Below are 24,999 nucleotides of genomic sequence, written 5' to 3'. Positions count from 1 at the left end.
AACATGGTTTTCTTTTACATGATATGATATCATAATAGCGTCGTTAAAGATAGGCTGGGTCAATCTTACTTTACATTTTTACTTTAGTGTAACCTAAAGAGCAATTTTGTATGGCTTCTTTGCAGGATGATATTGTTTTTGCATACATGGATAACGTAATAATTCAACATATGACCTTTTAAAAGTGGTTTGAGTACACAACAGTATGGAAGTGTCAATTTAATGTCAGTTTTATTTATATGACACATTTCATTACATTTAAACTTAACATGGTTAATATCAAGATAAAAAAACTTAAAATGTACAGTAACATTAAAGTAAAAACAAAAAACCCCAGAGGAATATAAGTTTACAAAAAATAAACGTAAACACGCACACACAGTTATGTGTATCATCCGCATTGGATATTTTATTCTTCTTTATTTATTATTCTTTATGATAGGGCCAAGAGAGAGCAGGAAGATTCGAGAGTAATGGACCAAGAACAGACATTTGAGGAACCACTGATTGAATTTTTAAATTTGTGCTGATCTCAAACTATTAATCGAAATGTAGAAACCTCTACCCTTTAGACATGATGACATATCTAAATCAACAAAATCATAAAGACTTTGAATTAAGAAGTCAAGAAGTCAGTGTCGATCATGAGTCTTCTAATTACTGGTGATCTTTAGGTCTTTAGGTTGTTGATGGGTTTAATTGGTGATGAAATCTGATTGGTACTCATCATAATGAGTTGTTAGGTATGCATTCAGTTGTTTATAAAGGTTTTTAAAAAAAATATTTTTCTGAGAAAAGATGATAAACAGTTTTTTGGTAGCAGTGTGATTAGAGCACATCAGAGATAAACACTGAAAATGCCACCCTCTAAAGAACTGTTGACAATAATTACTAAACAAAATGCATTGTTTTAATTAACTGTTCTTTGATCGGTTAAAAACAACATAACACATTTTTGCTATTACTCTCTCAGTAGTAAACTTTAAAAAACAATGATGTAATAATGCAAATTATATAACACTGTCATGCCATGGAGACTTAACCTCTGATAGGTTGTTGAATAAACTCTTGCAGCCGCAGGCTGTTTACGGGAAATTTTACATGTACTTTATTCGCATTAAGATCATTTTCTCTTTATCAGCCGAATGCTTTAAAAGGTATAACGTCTTTAACGCAATATTGAGGATCACTGCGTTAGAACTACAATTCCCATCAAATCTGTCGCTTAGTGATGACGCATAAGTAAAGAATTTTCAGGAAGGTTACAAAACCGTGGCGTCTTGTTTCTGGAAAGGTGATAGACGACATTTCTCTCGGTATGTAACATTTACTTTCTATTTAGTATTTTGAACGTTGTAATCATATAACAGATAAGACATATTTAGTCTGTAGTTAAATATGTGTTTGTTCAGCGGTCGTTAGGCTAAGGGTTAGTCGCATGATATTACGGCATTAGCTAGCTCAATTTTTGTGGCGTTTTTTAGTGCAAGAGCACATTTTACACTGTTTTTGTGACTCTTAGCTCAAAGTTCAGCTTTCTGTCACACGAATTCCTCTCAAAAAAAATTCTTCTCCGTGTTTGTGTTTTAGAGTGACACGGGACAGTAATATATCGTGACAATGTTGGTGGCGAGGCTAACGTGCCTGAAGGCTCTCCCGCTTGCTGGGCTCCGACCACTGCTCACTCAGGGCTCCCCAGCCCTGCGGTCACCCATCCTGAAGACCTGTTCACCCTTGCTCAGGCCCCAGCAGGTACTGTAAACTTTGTCGCCAGGCACTCACACACACACACACACACACACACACACACACACACACACACACACACACACACACACACACAGCTTTTTTGGCATTTCTATGCTTTGTGGCATTTCTATGCTTCATTAGCCAGACTTTTTAGCAGTGTTTCCCAAATATAGTGCCTCCTGGCAAGTATTTGGGCTTTCGTCTCAGCTATACAACAAATTAATACATAGTGAAGTAAAATAAAGGAAAAATGTCAGTAGAAAATATACCATCACATTTGGGCCTAATCTTTGTTGTGTGGTCCAAATGTCATGAGTCAGGCTTTTTACACGGGTTATTACATGTGCTGGTTTTGACAGCTGTGATAAACTGTATGTTTAGGCACACCTGCCATCTGGACCACATATATGGCTGAGTTGTAGCAGTAATGCTGACACCTGAGTCAGTGCTTTTAATATCAATTGTGGGTTGCACTTGGGCCACATTTTCATCGTTTTGCATGTTATGGCTTCAGCTGCTTCACAGATGTCAGCGTTGTTTATTGGGAGGTGTTTACGATTGTTGCCAATCAAGCCAAAGAAAAACCTAGAAAGTAAACATATGTGCTTTAAGAAAATTGTGGCCTTCAAAATAGTATTGGAACCGAGTTTTATGGACTTCTACCGACTTTATGAAGCTGTCTGATAAGGTGGTAGAGGCAAGCTATAATCAAGTTGAGTGGACGGCAAAGCAACACGCAATCGGTTCAGATGGTCAATAATGCCTTTCTTAACCAATACAATAAAAAAAAAAATTTAGGATGCTTTTTTGTACAGGTCAATGCACGTATGGGCAAAACATGCCTAAAAACCATTGCTTTGTAAAGTACTAAAAATGCAGCTATGCTTAATTTTTCATCTTGGATAATATTGGTAGAACACCTTAGAAATTTTAGTCATAAGTTTAATGATCACAGGGGGTGCAACTTGCAGCTGGACTAGAAACAGTGCAAATGTCAGATTGCCACTGCTCTAATTTGTTATGTAAACATGGTATTTTTTTGAAACTGGGTATTTGCTGCTTCCCTACTTTTGATTGATGGTGGGTGTGAAACCCTAACTCATGTTCAACATTTGAAGAGTCATGTAAAGCTGCTGCTTCTTCTTTCAGGGTTATTCCTCAAAGGCCAGGTTTGGGTTTCGCCGTGCAAAGACAACCAGAGACCAGCTAAAGGAAGCAGCTTTTGAACCAGCCACTGATACAGCCATCAAAAGTAAATGCTTTGATACATACTTCATTTGGCACCGTTACATATTTTCTACTCGTATATAGCCTGAATTCTATGCTGTCTACTGACTTAAGGGTGACCTGTTAAGCGTTCACATATTTTTTGTTATTCATGTCTATGGATAGATAAGTAAAATTTTATTTGTATAGCACCTTTCAAGACAAAGATGACTTAATTTATTAATGTTTCTTAAGTAATAAAAGCAAGACTGAACCTGAGATTTGACATGAACATCCAAAGTGAGAGTGGAATCAAAAGTTAGCCCAAGGTTTCTGATAGATGATTTAACAAGTGTTGAAAGGGGACCAAGAGATTTCATTATCACATACTGTTTACACCATATGTCATACATTCAGGTGAGAAAAAAAACTGTCTTACCTGTGATTAATTGGCTGGGGGTGGGACTCAAAACTGAGTATTAGATAAATAACAAGTATTTTAAAATGTAAATCCTGCAATGCAACTTCATTTTTAGAAATATGTGAGATTTCATGGTTTGAAATGGTTTTGTTATAGTAAATCTTTTTTCCTCTGAGGCAAAAATGTAAACTGTGTCTCAAATGATTTTTGTGTTGTGTCTGAAGTCGATAGCATGGGGAGAATGATACTGGCTGGAGGTGCAGCAGTTGGCCTTGGAGCTCTGTGCTATTATGGACTTGGCATGGCTAATGATATCGGTGCCATAGAGAAAGCAATGTGAGTAACGGATTTATTTTACCAACAGCACTTGAATTTTATTTTGAAATGCAGACCAGTAGAAAAGTGATGGTATCATACAAACTAAAGGCTTCTTTTCATCTTTGTACAGGATCTGGCCTCAGTATGTGAAGGACAGGATCCACTCTACCTACATGTACTTTGCAGGCAGTGTTGGGCTGACGGCTCTGTCAGCTGTAGCTGTGAGTAGGACCCCAGCTTTAATGGGTCTGATGATGAGAGGATCCTGGCTGGTAAGCTTTACAATACTTGCTTGCTTTTTTGTTTTTTAATGGTTTTCACTCCACTGCACCATTATTATTTTAACCTTAGAATTACATATTACAGAGCTTGTTTAGTCAAATACCAATTTTTAAACCGTAGTTTATCTGATGTGCTTGAATTTTTCCGTTGAACTTATTAATATGATGATTTGTTTGTTCCCACCTAGGCAATTGGAGCAACTTTTGCTGCTGTGATTGGTGCGGGCATGCTGGTCAGGTCAATTTCATATGAGCACAGCCCAGTGCCAAAACATCTTGCTTGGATGCTCCACGCAGGTTTGTGTTTTTAAATATCTTTTAAGAAATTTCTCAGCCCTGTTGTCTCTGGTATGTAGTTGCCTTGGGTGAACACTAGAAGGCAGGCTTAGAACAGGTTAGAGGAAAAAGCTGCTTCAACAATACACTAGTTGATGGCACTAATATCATTTGTTTTTTAAAAGAAATCGTTTTGTTTTGTTTTTAACTGTTTTTTTCAATAATTGATAAGGTGTGATGGGTGCTGTGATTGCCCCCCTCACTCTCCTGGGAGGGCCTCTGATGGTGAGGGCTGCCTGGTACACCGCGGGCATCGTGGGAGGTCTGTCTACTGTTGCAATGTGTGCCCCAAGTGAGAAGTTCCTCAATATGGGAGGGCCATTGGCTGTTGGACTTGGAGTGGTGTTTGCCTCCTCTCTTGGTTAGTATAAAGCACTTTTATTTCATCAATCCTGTTTATAGATAGCTATGAGTATTACAAGCTAGTGAGCATTCAGGCTGAAAATGTTCCTGATAATATCATCTTTGTATTTCACTCTGTGGTTTCATTGAAAAGTATAAGGGAGCGGCTGCTTTTTTGTTGTTGTTGTGTTGTGGGGTTTTTTTGTTTTGTTTTGTTTTTTTTTTTCATTGTTGAAAGTCTGATCTCCAACCTAATGCAATGCACTCTATTTATAGGGTGTCACATATTTAAACAGCAGTCTCCTTTTTGCATCAAAGTCGTTCTGTGCTGAAGTACTTATATTATGATAAACAATTTCTAAATGCACATCATTCCACTAAATGCTTTAAGACTAAAGCAAAGTATTGAATGCAGGATTTTGACTGTATTTATTGTGTTTTTGTTCCTGTAGAACCACACAAAGCTTGACATTTTCATAATGACAATATAAATACAGCTTAAAAACCTAATCTGATAAGTAAATTAGTTTTTCTTTCTTCATCCAAATGATTTTTGATTCCCATGAGATTACAGTAGATATCATTTTTGTGTAGAAATGCATTTTAATACTATACAGTAATTAAATGCTAAAAAGTAATACATAGCACAGTGTTTGTGTGTTGTCAGGGGTAACGCATATGTTCAAATTAAACCGTAGTGGAGTCGGTGAAGTGAAATGTATATTGGGAAATGTACCTGTAAAAGGGCTTTCTCAGTCTTCTCCGTATCTTCTTATTGGATACTTTGTAAGAGAAGGTGTACACCTACGGTGTAGTTTGGGTATAAGAAGTAAATAGAAAATGGGGTGGATAGTGTGCGTCTCTGTCCAGAAAAGCAAAACAGAAGTTATTTCAAAATTCAGTTCACTTTGCAGTTGAGACATATTTATGAATTAATATAAATGTATAAATAACTGCAAGGTGGTTAACAATTGAATCTCCCAAGTTAACGTCTGTGACAGCCAGCTACAAGTTTCAAATGTTTTTACAGAAGCTACAGCCAAACATCAGATTCATACTCGCATATGTGTGTTGTGCAGTATTAGAGCTGTATCATTACCTACTTATTAGTTTTCTATATTGTAACTTTTAGTTGACAGCTGCACAGAAATTGTACTTGTCAGACTCAATTTGAACTTTCTTTTGTCTTCTTCAGGATCAATGTTCCTGCCACCCACCTCAGCATTTGGAGCAGGGCTCTACTCCATTGCTATCTATGGAGGCCTGGTCCTGTTCAGTATGTTCCTCCTCTATGATACACAGAAGGTTATCAAGAAGGCAGAGACACACCCACTCTATGGCGTACAGAAATATGACCCTATCAATGCGTAAGTCACTTCAGGAATTAAAGTACACTAAAAATAACTGGTTTTGAAGATTATTGTTGGTAATCTACTTGTACCGATATGTGGATCTGATACATTTATTTAATCTTACAGGTGTATGGGGATTTACATGGACACACTGAATATTTTCATCAGGCTGGTGATGATTCTAGCTAACGGCGGTAGCGGCAGGAGGAAGTAAACACCATCATGACTCGAGCTTCACTTTTATCTTCCACGGAGCCTGAGACAGCATGTTTACTGCTAGCAGCATAAACCAGATGACCGATGTTATCTTATAGAGACAAATCCTATCTAACTGCTAGATCAACATGAATGCTTTGAAAGCATGTAAAGATGTGGATTGCACTGTGTGGTACAAGATACCTGTCAAAGTAAAGAAGATAACACAGAGATCTTACTTTGATTTTTGAAAGTATCTGGTTTATCCTGGGGCGCTTTAACAGATGAGTTAAATCTGTCAGTTTAATTTTGCATCCCTCAGAAGTCATTTGTATTATTCTCTGGTTTCTATTTATTTCCACTTGGTGGTGTTTCAGGTTTTATTTGGAGTGAAAATACAGAAAAATGTCACAAAACAACCAAAAGGCCACATATGTCAACCATAGATTGGTCCACATTCACAGTACAATAAACAGACTGTGCTGGATGTAATTGCTGAAGAAATTCTCTGGTATAGCACTTATGTAATGGGTTAAAGAGGTTCGTAATGTGTTTTTTTTTTTTTGGGGGGGGGGGGGAATAAAAGTAATTTAAACAAAGTAAATATGTCCATGTGATGTTTTTGGCACATGTTGCTGATGGAGATTTTTTGGAATTTTGTCTGCACTGGATAACGTATTGGGAAGGATAACTTAGTTAAGTGACATGAAATACTGCCCACAGTCAAATAACTATACGTGTGCTGTATATGCATTATAATAATGCATATTAATAAACTGTTTTGATCAAGTAATTACGAGTTAATTATGATCAATTAATGGATATGTGGTTTATATTTCAGGGTATGATACTGAAAAAGGACATTCTACAGGAGTGCTTCTACTTCCGTTGCTGTACACACTGTCATGGCAGTTTGTAAAATTGTCATGACCTCTAATCTGTTGATTGCTCATTCAGAACATGAATTTCATGGCATGTTCCATATTTCAAACATTCATTGTATTTTATATTTATTTATTCCAAATATGTTAGTTGGGGCACTGAAAACAACTCGGTTCAGTTTAAACATTAACAAAGAACTTGGTTAGTGTTGGGAAATGGCTTTGTGGAGTTTTGGAATTAAAAGCTACTCATTTAGGTTTAGAAAAAGATCAGTTTGGGTTAAAATACAACAGTTTTTCTACAGCTGTGGTTTCTTGGTTGTCACAGTGACATGTCCCTCCATTGGACAGCATGCAAATTCATGCGGCTATGAAAAATATGGGGGGAGAGAGTCATGAACATGCACAGATAGATCTTTTGCTGTGTGACTGTTTCAAATTTTGCAGCCCTTAAGATTAGACCATTCTAAAACTTGCTCTTCTTAAGTAGGATTATAGTTTCTATTTAAGGTTCCAAAATACATGTTCTGTCACTTGACTAAAGTTATTAGATAGCAAAGCAAATTTTGGGATCCAGTGCAATGAAAATCAGATATTCAGTTTTACATTTTACAGAAACACTGGGATAAATAGTAGAACCGTGGTTGAATTCTTTCTAGAAGTTTCTGTTACTGTTACAGCCCACAGGTGCACTCGTACACAATGAAATGCTGCTATTCTTAGTAACACCTGTGCTTACGTGCCGTGTCGACGGTGCAGTAAAAATATCTGCTCTGGCCAGTAAGTCAGAGCGATAAAGTTCAGTGACCTGTAAAACAAGCTTAGGGCACCTTGTAAATTTAATTGGTGTAAACTGTGGTCTAAAAAAATTGCAACTAAATAACCTCAAACTTAAATATTTTTATGTTTATTTAGCTCTCCCCACTTCAGACCAGACTGAGACCAGCGGGAGTCCACCTTGTATTTCCCTATAAACAGTCAGCGTGTTGCAGCAGATGACAAAGGCTTAGTGTAGTAATCCTCTTGTGTACCATCTGGCTGTTCATCTAAAATTAAACCTTCAAACCAGGGCACTTGCAACAGATGCTAACATCTGTAAATATGCAGGTGTTTCATTAAAGCACATGCACGTGGCGCACGCAGCTGTCAGGCATGGTTTTAAATCTCACATAATGTTCACGTTTAGGACACGTATGATTCATATATACTGTGTATTGAAAAATCCCACAGATGGGAGGGATAAAGAGGGCAATAATGGATGAGCCTGCACAAAGCTCCAGTTTGCAGAAACCTGCCATTACTGGGGATATGTGACTGCCAGTCATTTTCAGATTGATGACCAATATTTGGTAGAGTTCCAAGGCTGTTGCTGCATAAAATAGGCATGAAGCAGTTTGTGATTAAAAGTTCAGATGACAGTAATCTGTGCTGGACGTTTTGTCACTTCAACCCGTGACACGGTAGAAACTGATGCGTCATCAGTGCTATTTTTATTCTGTTGTCAGTGTTTTGTTTTTAAAAAACATGATTGTTCAAGCAAGCAGCATGACTCTAAGGATGGCATCTGTTAGGTCTATTGCTCTCTAAGCAGGGGCTATGTCCAGGGGTGTGGCATGGGGTGGTATAGCCCCTCCCCAGTTATCTCCTCTGCAAAAGCCACTGGACAAGACTACTGTGAATTGTTCAATACTCAGCACCACCGGATAAGATAGATAACTTACTTAACAGAAGTTACAGCTTTAACAGAAGTTACCGAAGTTACTGACATTTTTAAGTGCTTTTATTTAATGTTAGTTGTTTGAATGTTTGATTCACATTTTTAACTCCATCGAATTTATTTTAAAGCTTTATTTACTAATTATTCTACCATTTATTTAATAAAAGGCCTCTATGCTGTATTATTAGTATTATTATAAGCTATGCACAAAATGAGTAAATAAAATCATATTCAGCTACATTAGAATGACAAACTAATTCATTATAAATAATAATGATCCAGTAATATAATGCAGTATAGGGCATATGCATATTGATCTTTTCTTTCATATTATATTATTTTGGTATTTGACAGTGGTACTTATCAGAATAATTTTTTTATGTTTTTCTACTGGTTAATCCACCTCAAGCTCTTTAATCAAAATGTTAAAATAGAAAAATATAATTAAAAAAATTATATAATCTACTGTACATCTATTATTGTGAATGTAGGAGATCTAATTAATAATGCTGAGTTTCTATGCTTGTGCTCTAACATTTTTCTGCCTTAAATGAAAATGTTCAGCCAGGGACTATTTTTATACCTGTGAATACAGGAAGTGCACACTCTACACCTTGGAATACAGTTAACACGGTAGCTCAAATGACAGGCAAACGTGCAGTCACATGACATGAAATGGTGCAAAACTCTCTCTTTAACTGTTGTCAAGGTTGCAAGCTCAAAACGTCATACTTGATTTTTCCACTCTGCTCTTCAGAGTGTCAATTTTTTTTTCTTTCATAAAATCAGCTCTTCTTAATCGAGCATTATGCTTTGTCTTTCGCCTGATTTGTCTGCTGGTAATTCATACCGGAAGGACATATTACAGTTTAAATTTTGTATTATTTATTTTATTTTTTATTTGTTCTTGTTTTTGTTTTTTGTTCGCCCACATGGTGTGATTGGCTTCTCTCCTTTTTATTTATAGGGTTTTAACAAGCCCATTAGTCACATATAGCCAAGGTGGCCTAAACTGCCCGCTGTTGCCAACCTTGCCTGCTCATTTACCAACACTAGCCTTAGCTGCACTCATGCACTTACAGCCAATAAGCTTTCTTTAGATCTTGCAGTCTACTTTCCCCAGGAAACCTAGTGACCTGCCAGGTGGCCCGTCTCAGCACAAAAAAACATGACAAAACAAACCGCTGATAATAACAACCAAACAAAAATCTGAGCTGCAAACATTTCCTATCAATGTTTCCAGACTAAACATGGATTCTGTGCCTCATGTGTGCGCCTGTCATATGTGTGGCGAGGTGCGATGATCACACCATATTGTGTGAAACTTGAACTCTCGTCTCTCAATGATCCAGGAGAATTTGGAGTGAGAGCAATGTGGTAGAAGATGTGTGCAGAGAGAAGGGATGCGTCACTGGATTAGTGCCTGAGACGCTGTCCCAGCCTCTTCCTACTTCTGAGCCTGCTGAGACGCTTCAAGAAGGGCACGACACTCACTGCTCGCTTTCCCTCCACCAAGCCTTCCACATGAGCCAGCCAAGCCTTACCTCCCCACCAGGATGAAGAAAGAAAAGAAAACGCATGCTTTACTGTTTCTCCTTATGCTTCAGTTCACCTCGGGTAAGGCTCTGCTTTTCTTTTACTGTCTTTGTTGTGTGTGGTTAAGACTTCTTGCCTCGCACTTATCTGGTTAATCCTCTAACACAGAGAGGGCATGTCTGTCTTAGTGTGGACTTTCATGTTGCTTGTACTTCATAAATTTCAACATGCAATGCCGTTTTTGTCTGGGTCTTAATACTACAGCCTTATTATTTCTAATTTAACTCTTTTCTCCTCCCTGCTTTCAATTCCTGCCCTTGTTAGCAAGTGAGTGCAACTCTTCTCACTGTAAAATAATAATTAAGGAGAAAAATAATTTGATGTGGTGAGAGACATTTGTGGGGTTTGTACAGTGTGTGGAGCAGCTTCCTTTTAGATTAGGTCATTGTTTTTCTTTTATATCTCTCTTCTGCTCAAATAATGTGAATCGTCTTTTTCTTTCTTATTTTTTTTTTATCACAAAGGGCAATCAGACTATGCTCCATATTTTTACGATAATGGTCCCAGCAGTACAAATGGAAATATGGCCTTGTTCAGCATCTCTGAGGATACACCCGTTGGTAAGGCTCCCGTAAAATTACATTTTTTTTAAAAATTATTATTGTTATAATTTAATATTTTTAAGTTTGGTATAATTTGAGCATGTTTTTACATTTAGTGTAGTTTGAGATGTGTGTTTTAAGTGCCTAAGTGTTGTATGAAATGATCTCACATGGTGCTAAGGCTCCAGCTAATCGCTATAAGATCTTTTGGATTGTGACGTACATCACAGTCTTACGGGAAGAAAACATTATGGGTAGAGGCTCATCTGACCTAACCTGTCAAACGTGCCTTTTACACTAGTGCTGCATATAGACATGTCACGTTTCTGCCCCATTTCAAAGGTTTTGTCCCTGTATGTGTTCTTTTCTCATAGGAACACAGATATATGTCTTGAATGGCACAGATCCGGAGGAAGATCCAGTACGATATGGTCTTGCTTTTGAAAAGGGCTCTACAGAATATTTTAGAGTGGACCCAAAGTCAGGAAATGTGACTCTAATTCAGGAGCTCGACAGAGAGGTAAGCATTTTAATAAAGACTCCTGGTTTGGAAACACACAAACAAAACCCCCACTTTGGCTCAAAGTGATGTGACATCTTTATTTTTCATAGAAACAAGATGAAATCTCAGTGCACGTGAGCATAACGGATGGCCGTAATAAAGTAAGCTCTATAAGCTACAGTGCAATTCAGTTTACAGTCACATTTTAATACTGCAATTTAACTGGAAACTCTATCATAAATATTAGGATTAAATAGTACTTCAAAAAAGTGCCATGACAGCCTGTAAAATCTATTTAACTGTGCATCATGACATTTTCTCTGATCGCTATTTAGATTATTTCTCTGCAAACAATGTCATTTTTTTTATAAGCTGTAGCAAAAGCAGCTGTTTTGGAAATTTGTAATTGCTTTTCACATGTGTTTCAGGTTGTTGAGACAGTGAGAGTCTTTGTCACGGATACCAATGACGAGCCACCTGAATTTCTAAATTTGCCTTTTATTATTGATATTCCAGAGGTATATTATATAAAATAACTATACAGTTACATGCATGCATTCTAGAGTGTTTTTTCCTGAATGTAATAAAAGTGTTAAACTAATTAAATAATCAAAATTCAATAATGTTTGAAAATTATTGAACTTTTTGCTCCTTTCCCAGGACACTGCTCCAGGAAGTAGCATCTACAGAGTCCAAGCAGTGGATAAAGATATGGGCTCAGGAGGAAGTGTTTCCTATTATCTACAGGTAACTTCACAGCCTCACTGTAATGTGCTTTTGTTACCATGGCAACTTCAAAACAACTTGAGTAGTAACTCCCAAATTGCAAATATTTTTGAAGTTGAATTGAAGTAAAGATGCACAAAGTCACCAGTAAAATTCAGGCACGTTAAAGAAGCTGTTGTGAATTTTAAGAAGTTTTGTTTAAACTCAGGTGAAAAATGCCAGCCACATATCACAAATTAGAAACTATATAATGCACAAAGATCCAAATATCATACTTGATTAATTCTGGCTACTGCATCTATGTTTACTGAGCCATCAGTCAGAAAAAAGCACTCTCCAAAATATAGCAGCTAGGCTTCTACGGCAGCACGTGCGCTGAAAAGTGACCCAGTGTAACCTAGGCTAAAGTTAAAGCTTTTTTTAGCCGCGTTGCACATGGCGTCCAGATGAATACTGAGTTGATTGTAAGAGAGTACTAATCACAGAGAGGGCTCTTTATAGCTTTACACCTCTTTACATCTTCAGCTCTCTTAACTCTCACATCCTGGAATACTCCCTGAAGTCTGCCAACACCTTTATCCTCTTAGAGCCCAAAATGTATTTAAAACTGTTAACAAGTTGGGTTTTTTTCATAATTTTAGCATTTCATTTTTTTCATATCTTAATTTTTCTGTTTGTTCTAGGTTTTTTTTTTAAGCTCTTCTATGGTTTGATTCAATTTCTGCTTTGCAATCCATTTAAAAATCAATTACATTTTTTATTACCAAGACTGCAATGCAAAATAAGCAAATAGCAACACTTTTAACTAGCGTTGTATGACCCTAACACTCAGGGATAACCAGAGGTCGACCTGACATCACGAGCATTGCGCGTGATGGAGGGAGGAAAAGGGCATATGAGTGATGGGACAGTGATGCAGGGAAAGATTAATCTCATACCATAGAGCAGTCTGGAAATCGTGTTACTTTAGTGGATTAAATTTCAATTACATTTGAGCATGGCATTGAAAGCTTAATAGGGGCTTAGGTTTGGTCTGGGCCAACAGCTGACAGCACAGTGGTTGTTAGTCTCCATGTGTCAATTGTGAGACAAAGCTACCCTGAAATGCCAAGGTTAAAATGAGCCAGGCTAAAATTGATCGGTACCATATCAGAATTAGCTTTATTGGTTTTCATTGCTAAATTTAAGTCGAAATAAAGCACTCCTACTATCTTTATTAACTGTGACTGTTATATTACCAGACCTCCCCATTCACCAAGTTCACCATTGATGGACACAGTGGGATCCTCAGAGTTAAACCTGGTGAGACTTTGGACTTTGAGACCACACCAACGCATTTTGTGACAGTAGTTGCAAAGGTGAGAGGTCACTGTGACACTTTTACATTTGGGTTGTGCCTTTATTTGCTTAATCAAATGGTCTTAATACATGTAAACACAGTAAGTAGCTTAGTTTGCAGGTATTTCTGTCCTCAAATGTAAAGGATTTTCAACTTTAAAGTCATGTATTTTTGACATGCAATTGCATCAATCATGGGGTTTAAAAAAGATAAATGAAATTGCAGTTTAAAATTATTTAATTCTAAGTAGAAAATTACATAAAATCTAAAAATTAGTTATTGGAGTTTATCAATAACATTCCTTCTGATACAATTTGTTCATATAGAACCAAATCCTGCATATTGTAAAAAAACAACAACAACAAAACAACAACAACAACAACAAAAACAAAAACAACATTATACTAAATACACACATAACATAATTATGTTCTATGAGCAACCCATTGCAGTGACTGAGAGGAAAACTTCCTTTTAATATGAAAAAAAAAACCTGCTGCAGAACTAGATTCAGAGTAAAAGTTGTTTTACCTTCACTGATTTGGGTGAGAGAAAAGCAAAGAGTGAAAAAGGGGAACAGGGAGCTAAAAAAAAAATCTGTTGGGAAGTGGTGGGATTTTAAGTTGCTGGTCTGCTGACGCACTGAAAGTCCTGCTCCCAAAAATAAGTATAATTTATCACTGTGAATAATAGTTGGTGGTGAAAGCTAGTTTATTTTTTGTAGCCTCGGCTCTGGCTACTTAAATACCTGGCTGTGTAACATTTAGTAGATAATCCAGTTATTAAAAAGGTAAAGCTATGATGTATAAAAAATATTATATTATAGTGTTCCCAATTAAAAATGAATTTCATTGCCTAACTTTTGATTTTTATTAAGGTGCAAGTTTTTCCTAGGTTTTTTTGGCCTTTTTCAACTTTAGTCGATAGACACAGTGAAGATAGGACAGGAGAACAGAGGCAGAGAAAGAGGGGAAGACATGCAGCAAAGGACCTTGGGTTGAACTCGAACCCGGGCCAGCAGATCTCAGTTGTATGGCACGTGGTCACAAGCTCAATGCACTGAACTAAAGTGGCAAATCAGACAATAATTGCTTCTAAAATTATACTAAACCATGAACATGTATCTAAAATCTTATGCATGTTCTTTCTGCAGTTTGTGATTTTTAGCAAGTTAAGAAAAAACAAACTCTTAACTTTTTCAAGCAAGACATCTCTTTAAAGTGCAAGTAACATAGCATTTAGGTTAGAATACTAAAAAAATGTATATTTTTGGTTAAACTAAATTTTTAGTGTTTTTTGTGAGCTGGCTTCAAGCTGTTGTGACAGATAACATGTAGCAGAGATCCCATAATCCCAACATGGCCAAATGTAAAATAAACTTAACCATGTCTTTGATTAAATATAAAGGGTTAGCTAATTATGCCATGTGGTAACTTTGCTTTTACCTTGTTGTTGTCACAGGATGGAGGTGGAAAGTACAAGGGGAAGCATCAGGTGTTGACTTCCACAGCCACAGTAACAATTAATGTTATTGATTCCCAAGACATGCCTCCATACTTTGTAGGAACACCATATTTTGGATACATCTATGAGGTCTCTGTTCCTGTAAGTTCTTGTCGCATTCACTGAATTAAATTTGATTTCAGTTATTGCTTTTGTCTCCATTGTGTTGATGTACTTTTTTACTTCTAGGGCTCTGAAATATACACAGTGTACGCTAAAGATGGTGACCAAGGCAATCCTAACCCGATACATTATTCCATTATTAATGGTAAGAACAATAGCAAAAAGAGAAAAGTGCAAGATTTAGTTGCTTGTTTGTAAGGCAAAAGTGTGTTACTGTGTCTTCTTTTAGATTATGATCAGATTTCAAACAAAACTTCTATCAACACCTTTCAGGTAGTGATGGTGTGTTCGACATAAATAGCACAAGTGGTTGCATCACCCTGACAACTTTTCCATCTTTGCTGAAAAATGAGCTGTATGAAATCAAAGTCAAGGTAACAAGTTATTTTCTACTTATCTTCATTTTTAAAAGAAACTTTTCACCGCAGTAGCTTTTGAAACCACCTTCAGCAGCCATAAGTTGAACGGATAGATTTTTTTCTTTGTACGACTTTATTAGTCTCTCACATGGTTGTGGATAAAGTTTGGTCCACTCTTTACAATATTGCTTCAGTTCATTGAGGTTTGCAGGTATTTGTTTATGCACAGCTCTCTTAAGTGCCAATCAAAGTATCTTAATCAGTTTTAGGTCTGGCCTTTGAGTGGGCCATTACAGCACCTTGATTCTTTACCTTTTCAGCCATTCTGTTGTAGATTTATTGCTGTGCTTAGAATCATCATCGTGGTCCATGACCCAAGTTTGGCCAAGCTTTGTCTGTCAGGCAGCTGGGCTCACATTTGACTCTAGAAAGTATAGAAAGGAGTTCATGGTTGACTCAATAATTGCAAGGTGTCCCAGTCCTGTGGCTGCAAAACAAGTCCAAATCATGACCCCTCCACCACCGTGTTTCACAGTATGAGGTGTTTGTGATGATATGCTGTGTTTGATTTTCACCAGATGTAGTGCTGTGGATTAAGGCCAAACATTCACTTTGATCTTGTCTAGCCAAGGGACATTGTTCCAGAAGTCTTGGAGTTTCTTCAGACACAACTTTGCGAACCTAAGCTGTTCTGCTATATTCTTTTTAGACAGAAGAGACTTTCCTCTGGCAAACCTTCTAAAACATGTTTGTCAGGTTTTGCCCGGCCTTGGGGCGTATTTTCTGGGATGTCCACTCCTAGGAAAGTTGCTACATTGTGTTAACATACACCTGAATGCTCCAGACCAGCAAAATTCCAAAACTTGTTATCGTACAGAGGTGGTCTCGCTGATGATCGGTTAAATAAATGCATTTGATTAGAATCATCTTGCTGCTTCTTCTTCTGCTTCTGGAATAGTTTTTAACAGGACTGCATAGAGTCCCATGAAAACCTTTTTTCACCAGTGCTTCTTACTCTCATTGACTATAATTTTATTTACTTGTGTATTTTTTAAACTGAAGGCATCTGAGATAGGCCCAAACAATGAGCTCCAGGACTATGATGTTACCACAGTGACTGTCCGTGTGGTTGATCTCAACAACCATCCCCCAACCTTTTATGGAGAAAATGGGCCACAGAACAAATTTGAAGTCACCATGTATGAGCATCCACCTGCAGGGGAGATCCTCCGTGGCTTCAAGATCACAGTCAACGACTCTGATCAGGTACATGAATTCCCAAATTGCAAATATCTGATTCATTCCTTGGACATGCAGCAGTGTGCTATTACTAATCAATAACTGTGATCAAAGGTGGTGCAATAATATTAAAATTTAAAGAATATTAGCCAGTTGACAGATCCATTTAAAGAAATTACGTACAAAGTTAACTAAATATGTGAAAACAAACGTGTTGTGCAATAATGCCGCCCCAAAGTTGCAAATATCCAGCAAAAGTATTGAAAGTAAAAATGTCACTCACTATGCCACCATGGTTAGTCTCCTCTACCTGTTTATAATAGCTCATGTAGCATTACATGACACTCTTATACTCTTATTTATGTGGTGGCAACAGCTCAGGAGGTAGCACAAGTTATGTTATAATGTTAATAATAAGTTGGTGGTTGCTCCAGTCTGCATGCGAAATCCTTGGGCTAACTGCAAACCCCAAGTTGCATCTAATGGCGTGTGAGTGTGTATGAATGTATGTCAGAAAGCACTTAAGCATAAAAAAGTGTTTGTGTGAATGGGTGAATAAGACATGTTGTATAAAGCGCTTTTAGTGCTTAGGTAGAGTAGAAAAGCGTTCTAAAAGAACCAGTGAGTTTATGTAATGGATTTCTGTATTGTGCTGACATTTTTAGGGAGCAAATGCCAAATTTAAACTGAGGCTAGTTGGGCCGAGCCGAGTGCTTCGTGTGGTTCCCCAGACAGTCCTGAATGAAGCACAGGTGACCATCATTGTGGAAGACACATCCGGCATCGACTATGAAAAGGGGCCAACTCTCTCTTTTAAGGTGAGGCGCCGTATGGGCAATATTACAACATTACAATACGTTATTATTAACAAGTGTCGAAGAAATAATCCTGTTAGTTATTTTACTGGGTGGGTAATCTCTTTTGGTTACTAGGAAATATGATTTTGATTAATGGCTTTAGCCCATGAATTAACTGCATTTTCATTAACTTAAGCTTTGCCTGTATAGTAATACTTTGTGAATGTTGCAACATAAATACATAGCTCACCTTTTGTAAACTGCCACAAAGATAATTTACTCCAATCATTTGTGCTTTGTAAAGGACCCAGGCTAGAAATCCATCTATCAATATGACTGTAGATAAGCAATAACAACATGAGCGCCCTAGCAAGTCTCTGATTTATTTCACTGACTGCAGTGACATTAATTTTAAAAATCATAAATCAAATCTGAAAATATTTTCTTTGCTTGGTTTACAGTTTCACAGAGTAGCCAGTGTGGCTTTAGATATCTGTATATCCATGAACTCATTGATTATTCATTCATTCATTCATTTATTTGTTCATTTTCAGGCACAACAAATACCTATATTGAACATAAAATGCACAAAACAAAAAACAAAAATTGCCTGAAAAAATTATGAGTTGACTAAAGCTTTCAGCACTAATTTAATCACTCTGAGTGTGTCTTCCTGCAGCTCCTGGCAGTGGAGATTGACACTCCCGAACGGTTCAGCGCAACAGCGGACATAGTGATCAACCTGCTGGACACAAATGACAACATCCCTAAATTCACATCTGAGTATTACATCGCCAGGGTCCCTGAGAACTCTCCTGGAGGCTCCAGTGTTTCATCTGTAACAGTGAGTCAATCACAGTTAAACTCAGCTTTAACCTGATCAAAGTGATTATATAATCCATCTTTCCTCTATTAAATGCATATTGCTCAGCACAGTTCATTAGATAAAAGCAGATTGGTGCCAGACAAAAACAGGCTTAGCGCTCTCTTGCTTCAGTTTGCTACTCCTGGTTATGAAATTTGTTATCTCCATGTCACAATCTGGCATATGTCCTATGTTACTCCTCATCGAGGGAGATTATTAAAAAATATATTGGCACATTTGTCCCTTGCTTGTCATCATACTGTAGAAACCCTGCAACCAGGCAATGTGTCCAAGTTAAGCAGTGAGAAGTAAAAAGCTTAATTTTGCTTCAAGGTTAATCATGTTGACCGATGCTTGCTGAACATCCCCTCGCAACACACTGTATATGAGCTTAAGACTCTATCTAGTTGTCCACAGGGGGTTTTAGTAAAAATAAATGACACAATAAATTATTTTCAGTCACCTTAAAGTAATCATATTTATTTAAGTTACATATCTATACACTATTATGATGTAATTTTCCAAATAAGTAATTAAAAATTTTTAAAGTGTAATTTTTTAATATTTTGTTGTGTAAGCATGAGTATGTATGTGTGGTATGTAGGAGTATGTAGGTGTATAATCGCCTTCCTTTTTTTCTCTGTAGGCAAACGACCCAGATTCCGGGTCTTGGGGTGAAGTCAAATATACGATTTATGGATCAGGATCTGATTTGTGAGTATAAACCTTTCATTGCTGCCAATTTAGGTTCATTCTGATCAGATCTTTAATTCTGGCATTTCCACAAAATGCATTTCACAGCCTAAAGTTATTTTGAAAGTATGAGTCAAAAATGCTCAGAGGCTCAGGGTGTTTAGTGCCAGCAGGACACTAGTCTTGAGTCATCTTTGTGTCTTTGATGAAAGAGGTAAGCGGGAAACTGGTTTGATCGGCCCCTCTGCTGCACAAACAGCTCGCTCTAAAATGGCTGTAAGATGCTGGCTAATCTCCTAATTGGATTGGTAGGTTAAAAATAGAGAGCCTGGCCCATCTCACATAGGCAGAGCCAATTAATATGCAATGTGACAGCTGGAGCCACAGAAACGGCAGCTTTGAGAAGCAAGGCAACATACAGCGAAGGGAAAGTGAGAATTTATGCCTGTCTGCAGGCTGCAACCTGAGTTAATTGTGTGAAAGTTATCAGTTCCAAGAAAACTTGTGAAATTTCACAGCGAAAAACAAGACAGAAAAGTCTGCTGAATAAAATGGCTGCATGCCCAATGTTGAACTAGAAGGCACTCAGAAAGCTCCTGGCAAGCTTTAAAATGAGTAAACCTGCTGTGTGTACGAGCAAGTATTTATTCCTTATTGTATCCCTGAAATTGTTATGAATGTGTTTTTAGGTTAGAGAAATATAACAGGTGGTAAAAAAAATTAAGCCCTACAGGGTATAGTCAAGCTCTCCTGATTAGTGATCACTTTAAAACAACCTCTGGAAAGTCTGAAAATCTCAAATATACATTCACAATGTTTGAAATGACAAAATAGTTAGAAGCTTTGTGGTTCCAGATCCTCAGAAAACACAAACAGTGTATAACAATAAGAACAAAATTGAAAAAAAAAACTTGGCAATTATTGTGTAAATCAATATTTCTCTACAGATGTACATATGCATTTCATATGCTGGAGATCTGTCTTTAAGGAAGCAACTCATTAAACATATTCTCCCTGCAAATCAGGGTTCAGGATTTTTCACCCAAACAAATAAGCATAAGCAGCAAAAATGTACAAGTTTGTTTTTCCTACACGTTTTTTAAATCAACTGGATTAACATCTGAAGCCTTACAGTACAACACGTCTGTCCAACGATGGCTGTAAAGTTGTTTTTTATAGCAAAGTGTGAGTCATGTAGAGATTCACAGGGAGCAATGAAAATCTGTCACTTGAGCTGTGAATTACGATGCCTGTATTAGAAACGCCTGGTTAGTTGAGATGAAGCTAAATGGACATCTGTGGTTGTGACTCATGCACTGTGTGATCTGAACTGCAGGTTTTCCATTAACGCTTCATCAGGCCTCATCACCACACAGCCCTGGACCAGCCTGGATGCAGAGGTCAGGTCAAAGTACAACTTTTATGTCAAGGCTGAAGATTCAGAGGGGAAGTACAGCTTGGCTGAAGTCTTTGTCACAGTCACTGACATGAACGACCACGCGCCAGAATTTGATGAAGTGCTCGTGGAGAAGACGATGATTATTGGCACGCCTGTCAAAATAGAGGTACATTTTGCTTTGAAATTGATCTATCTCGTCTCTTTTAGCTTAATCTGTGATTCTACTTTCACCAAGTTTCAGCTTTTTTGTTGTAAACTGAATGTTTTGGGAGCTTAGATAACAGTAAACATTCAATGTATTGAGCTTTGGTTCTAGAAAAGTTATGATTGCATAATTTGGCATCAAAAGACTAAGATTTTGGTGTGTAGAGCTTTCTAAATTTGTTAATATTCCATGGCTATAAATACAAAAAACACTATTTGCGCCTTTCTGATAAAGACTACAAAAAACAGCTGTTTAAAATGTATTCAGTTGTGTGGATTAACTAGAAACGTGTAACTAAATTAAATAAAATTTGATTTCAAATCTAAGGAAAATCTGAAGCCTGCAGTGGATATTCTGCATTAATACCTGGTTTAAAACACTTCTTATAAAGTAATCAGTGTGACTAATTAAAATTATTAATAGGGAAACAACAATTCCATAGCCAAGTATACGGATGATAAATTGACTCATCTTAAAATGTATGCATATATGTGCCAAAGCTAGGTTAAAGAACGACATATTGCATGCAATATGTCAAATCTAATGCATTTTACAGAAACATCACAGCCTAAGAATAAAGATTTATTCGTTTACATTTTAACTAAACGCTATTGATGCATGATGCTTTTTACAGGCCGTGGATGAAGATGCGGAGTCTCCAAACAACGTCATTGAATACTCCATCATGACCGCAGATCCTGACAATGCATTTGACATCAATGCTGACACTGGCGAGATCAAGCTGAAGCCTTATATTAAGTCTATGGAGATTGTACAGAACATCACCAAGCAGAAGGACTGCAAGTGGTCTGTGGTGGTCGAAGCCAGGGACCGAGGCTCTCCGTCCTTCAGCACAACAGCTGTGGTCAACATCGATATCACAGAGGCGGTAAGACTTGTTCCGACTCGGAGCATGCTTGCAGTGCTTCCTGTCCCAGAGCTGAGCTGTAGACGTGCATTTTAACATGAGTCAATAGGGACTGTTGCCATGCTACTATATGCTTCTGCTAAATCAGCGTCCTTGTTTCAGCTAGTCACATTTCACTAAGTTCATCTACTTTAAAGGATAACACTGGTAATTTCTTATAGTTTATTTAAAGATCAGAACTAACAATAAAGTTTCCTACTAAGAAGTGAAAAAAAATCCATTAATACTAACTGGACTATCAGGTTCTGAATGCAATCTAATTTGTGGCTTTAAATATGAATTATTACAGAGTTTTAAAACCAATTAACTCTAAATTTGTAGCTTTCCCTTTCAGAACAAAGTTTTATCATAAAAAATTTTTTGGACAAAAAAACAGTTTTAACCATTCTGGGATTGATCCACTGAACAGTCAAAGGCCACTTCGTTAGTTACACTTTTTCATTTACTGGTTAACACAAATATTTAATCAGCCAATCATTTGGGCTCACCAAATAAGACAAGAGGAGACTCAAAAATGTTGCCTAAACTGATGAGTCACAATTGTTGCTGCAGCATCCAGATGGTGGGTCAGAATTTGGCATGGGCAACATGAATGCATCAATCCATCCTGCCTTGTCAGCAGTTCAGGCTGGTGGTGGTGATGGTGGTGTAATCATGTGGGGAAATTTTTTGGCATACTTTGGGTCCCTCAGTACCAAGTGAGCATTGTTTAAACACCACAGCCTATCCGAGTAATGTTACTGCGCATGTCCATCCCTTTATGGCCAATATGTACCCATCTTCTGATGGCTGTTTCCAGCAGGATAATGTGCCATGTCACAAACCTCAAATCATCTCAAACTGGTTTCTTGGTCATGACCTCCACAGTCATTCAATAGAGAACCTTTGGGATATAGTGGAGCAGAAGATTTGCATCTTGGATTTGACACCAACAAATCAGCAGTTACTGTGTGACGCTATCAAATCAATACTTAGCTCTGAGGAATGTTTCCAGCACCTTTTTGAATGTATGCTTTGGATTATTACAACAATTATGAAGGCAAAAGAGCCAAAGCCAACCTAGTGCTGGCAAGGTGTGACTAATGATGTGGCCAGTGAGTATATATGGTCATGGCTACACATTTTACTTGTTGATGGAAAAATTCACACTCATTTTGATCTTTGAAATATTGATATAAACATTAGCATTATCCTTTGAAGTTTTTGCTCATTTGCATTGATCCATATTTTTCTAATACTTTTTGTGTTTTCATCCTGAATCCATTATTTCACTCTCCATGATGTTTTTGGTTCTGTTTGTGTGTTGTGTATCGTGCTTTTCAGATAAAAGGTCGAGTTGTTTCATACTTCATGGGCCTCAGCAAGCGTCCGCTGACTGTTTTTGGAATTTTTTTGAGCATTCTCACGTCCCTTGTTTTACTAACAATCTGCATATCCACCATCCTGTACTGTAACGCAGTGAAAAAGTCCCGAATCAACCCTGAGAGTAACTACATTAAAGTGGTCCGCAGAGTCAAGTGAGAAATAACCAATGCCTCTCCTTCATTTTCATTCATGAACATTAAAATAATGTTTACTGGCTGGGTTAGGTCTGTAAAAGAGTACCGGTGTACATTGAAAGAAAAGTCTTTTTTATTATTTACTATTTTTACTTCCACAAACTTTTTTGGTCCCATGAACTGGTCATTATTATTGTTTAGCCCTCGTCAGTCAAAGAGAAATCCTAATGCATCGCACTGCCAGACGCATTCCTAAACATTAGAGACATATGTAGTTGCTAGCTTTCCTGTATTGTAGGGCAGAAGATGGATGTCTGGGTGCGAGTGTGAAAGTGCTAGAGTGTTCATAGACATGTTGTTTGGGCCTCCTCTGTCAGTGCTTTGGCATCCAATTTCATGTTTGCATGCTTTTGACAAATACTTGGAATTCAGGTTCAAACTGTTTTATTTATGCTCTTTTACAGACTCCTCTCAAGGGGCCTATGGCAGCCTTTTTAATGAAAAGTAGGGACAATCCTTTAAAAGCTCTAGGCATGGTCACTTTTATCATTAGTGTTTTGGTAGGAGGGACTGTCTTGATCTCTACGGCTATGTACATGCGCAACTCAAAGTCCAACAGGATCATGCCAGCACGCCGCATCATTAAGAGGCGACCCAGGGACCAGCAGCCTTGGACCTTCAAGATACCTGTTATCAAATTCACCAACCCTGGAGAAAAGTTCCTCATAACCAACCCGGAGAGCAGCCTCCAGCAGGAGACAGGTAGCCCCCGGCTGAAGCCTCCACCTCCCATTGCTCCCTGTCTTCCGCCTCCACCTCCCTCTAACGTGCGGCCCAATGAAAGGCTGCGTGCAGTCCCAACAATATCTGGCGCACTGGCATCCAAAGGCTCCAAGAAGGCTAAGTCCAGCCGCCGTAAGGAGGGAAACATCAGCTCTGCTTTAGTGTCGGAGCTTAAAATGAAGCTTGAGCAGAAAATACACGAGAACAACCAAGGTTATTATTAACTTTAATGCACAAATATCTTCTTTGATGGCTCTTAACTCACTTCATCCGAGTTCTGTGTGATGATGAGGTTACGTGAGCCTACCTTTATGTTATTTACAAGCAAACAAAAGAAGAGAGTGGTTTACATAATTATGTCTTAAGACAAGATAGAAGTGGGCTGCAGTGTATTCTCAGTTGACCTGCTTTAGATAAAAACAGGAGACAGCTTGAGTCAGCAGTACAGTACTAGATAATTCACCACACTGCCATCTTGAGGAGGATTATCATTTTAACATTAAGAAGCATTACAAGAAATTGAAAGCTGAGAAGTTGCTCTTTTGTATGATGAAAATGTGCCACTGTAGGTTTTCACAGTAAGAGCATCTTGCTTTTATTTTGTTGAGTGAGTAACTGTAGAAAATGCTTTTATATAAGTGGATGTGGATCTATTTTAATTGTACAGCACTGTAAACATGGCAAAACCGCAGCTGTATCATGATGCAGTAAATACAGCAAAGTCAAAATTAGACCGTCTAACTCCTCTTGAAGGATGTTGTTGATAAAAATCAGTCATATGCTTGAAATTTTTAAGCTCAGATTACTATTTATATAAGCTGCTTGGACACTTAATTCATATGGGTATTTAAATGTAGTGTCAAAAATGTAGGGTCTTTGCACTGCTACTTTCCAGGTTACTTTTAAATGCCTTCAAATGTAGGCAAATACAGTGTCATCACTGCAAGAAATATGATGTTCTTGATTCTATCTTAGCTTACTATTGTAAATAAGTTTAGAAAAACTATATATGTTACATATAAATAACACTTGCCTGGTATTTCAAAGTAACATATTTGTACTGTCTTTGTACTGTCTTGATTTTGAATAAATATTCAAAAATA

At 37.5% G+C, this 24,999-nt stretch overlaps 2 protein-coding genes across 3 annotated transcripts; both read left to right on the top strand.

The window, feature by feature from the left end:
• The first annotated feature begins 1,205 nt into the window (after nucleotides 1-1,205).
• ghitm (growth hormone inducible transmembrane protein) lies at nucleotides 1,206-6,993 on the top strand. The gene is made up of 9 exons (XM_082543931.1): nucleotides 1,206-1,316; nucleotides 1,591-1,752; nucleotides 2,899-3,001; nucleotides 3,601-3,712; nucleotides 3,825-3,966; nucleotides 4,164-4,272; nucleotides 4,484-4,672; nucleotides 5,849-6,020; nucleotides 6,132-6,993. The coding sequence occupies exons 2-9, from the start codon at nucleotides 1,621-1,623 to the stop codon at nucleotides 6,217-6,219; spliced, it is 1,047 nt and encodes a 348-aa protein (XP_082400057.1). The 5' UTR covers nucleotides 1,206-1,316; nucleotides 1,591-1,620; the 3' UTR covers nucleotides 6,220-6,993.
• Nucleotides 6,994-10,230: 3,237 nt separating this feature from the next.
• LOC309712749 (cadherin-related family member 1a-like) lies at nucleotides 10,231-24,999 on the top strand. 2 transcript variants are annotated; one of them, XM_082543811.1, is made up of 17 exons: nucleotides 10,231-10,415; nucleotides 10,859-10,954; nucleotides 11,311-11,456; nucleotides 11,549-11,599; nucleotides 11,867-11,956; nucleotides 12,099-12,185; nucleotides 13,406-13,522; nucleotides 14,965-15,108; nucleotides 15,196-15,274; nucleotides 15,403-15,503; nucleotides 16,551-16,754; nucleotides 17,393-17,545; nucleotides 18,204-18,368; nucleotides 19,036-19,103; nucleotides 20,419-20,647; nucleotides 21,321-21,575; nucleotides 22,938-23,142. In XM_082543811.1, exons 1-17 carry the CDS (start codon nucleotides 10,355-10,357, stop codon nucleotides 23,133-23,135), a joined length of 2,244 nt encoding a protein of 747 aa, XP_082399937.1. In that variant the 5' UTR covers nucleotides 10,231-10,354; the 3' UTR covers nucleotides 23,136-23,142. The 2 variants fall into 2 exon arrangements, with proteins under 2 accessions (XP_082399937.1, XP_082399936.1); XM_082543810.1 differs by lacking the exon at nucleotides 22,938-23,142 and adding an exon at nucleotides 23,578-24,999 and having other exon boundaries at nucleotides 10,235-10,415.

This window comes from Aulonocara stuartgranti (genome assembly GCF_965226115.1).
Source record: "Aulonocara stuartgranti genome assembly, chromosome: 8".
In the NCBI taxonomy this organism is placed as follows: Eukaryota; Metazoa; Chordata; class Actinopteri; order Cichliformes; family Cichlidae; genus Aulonocara; species Aulonocara stuartgranti.
This window is presented reverse-complemented; position numbering and strand designations above follow the sequence as displayed.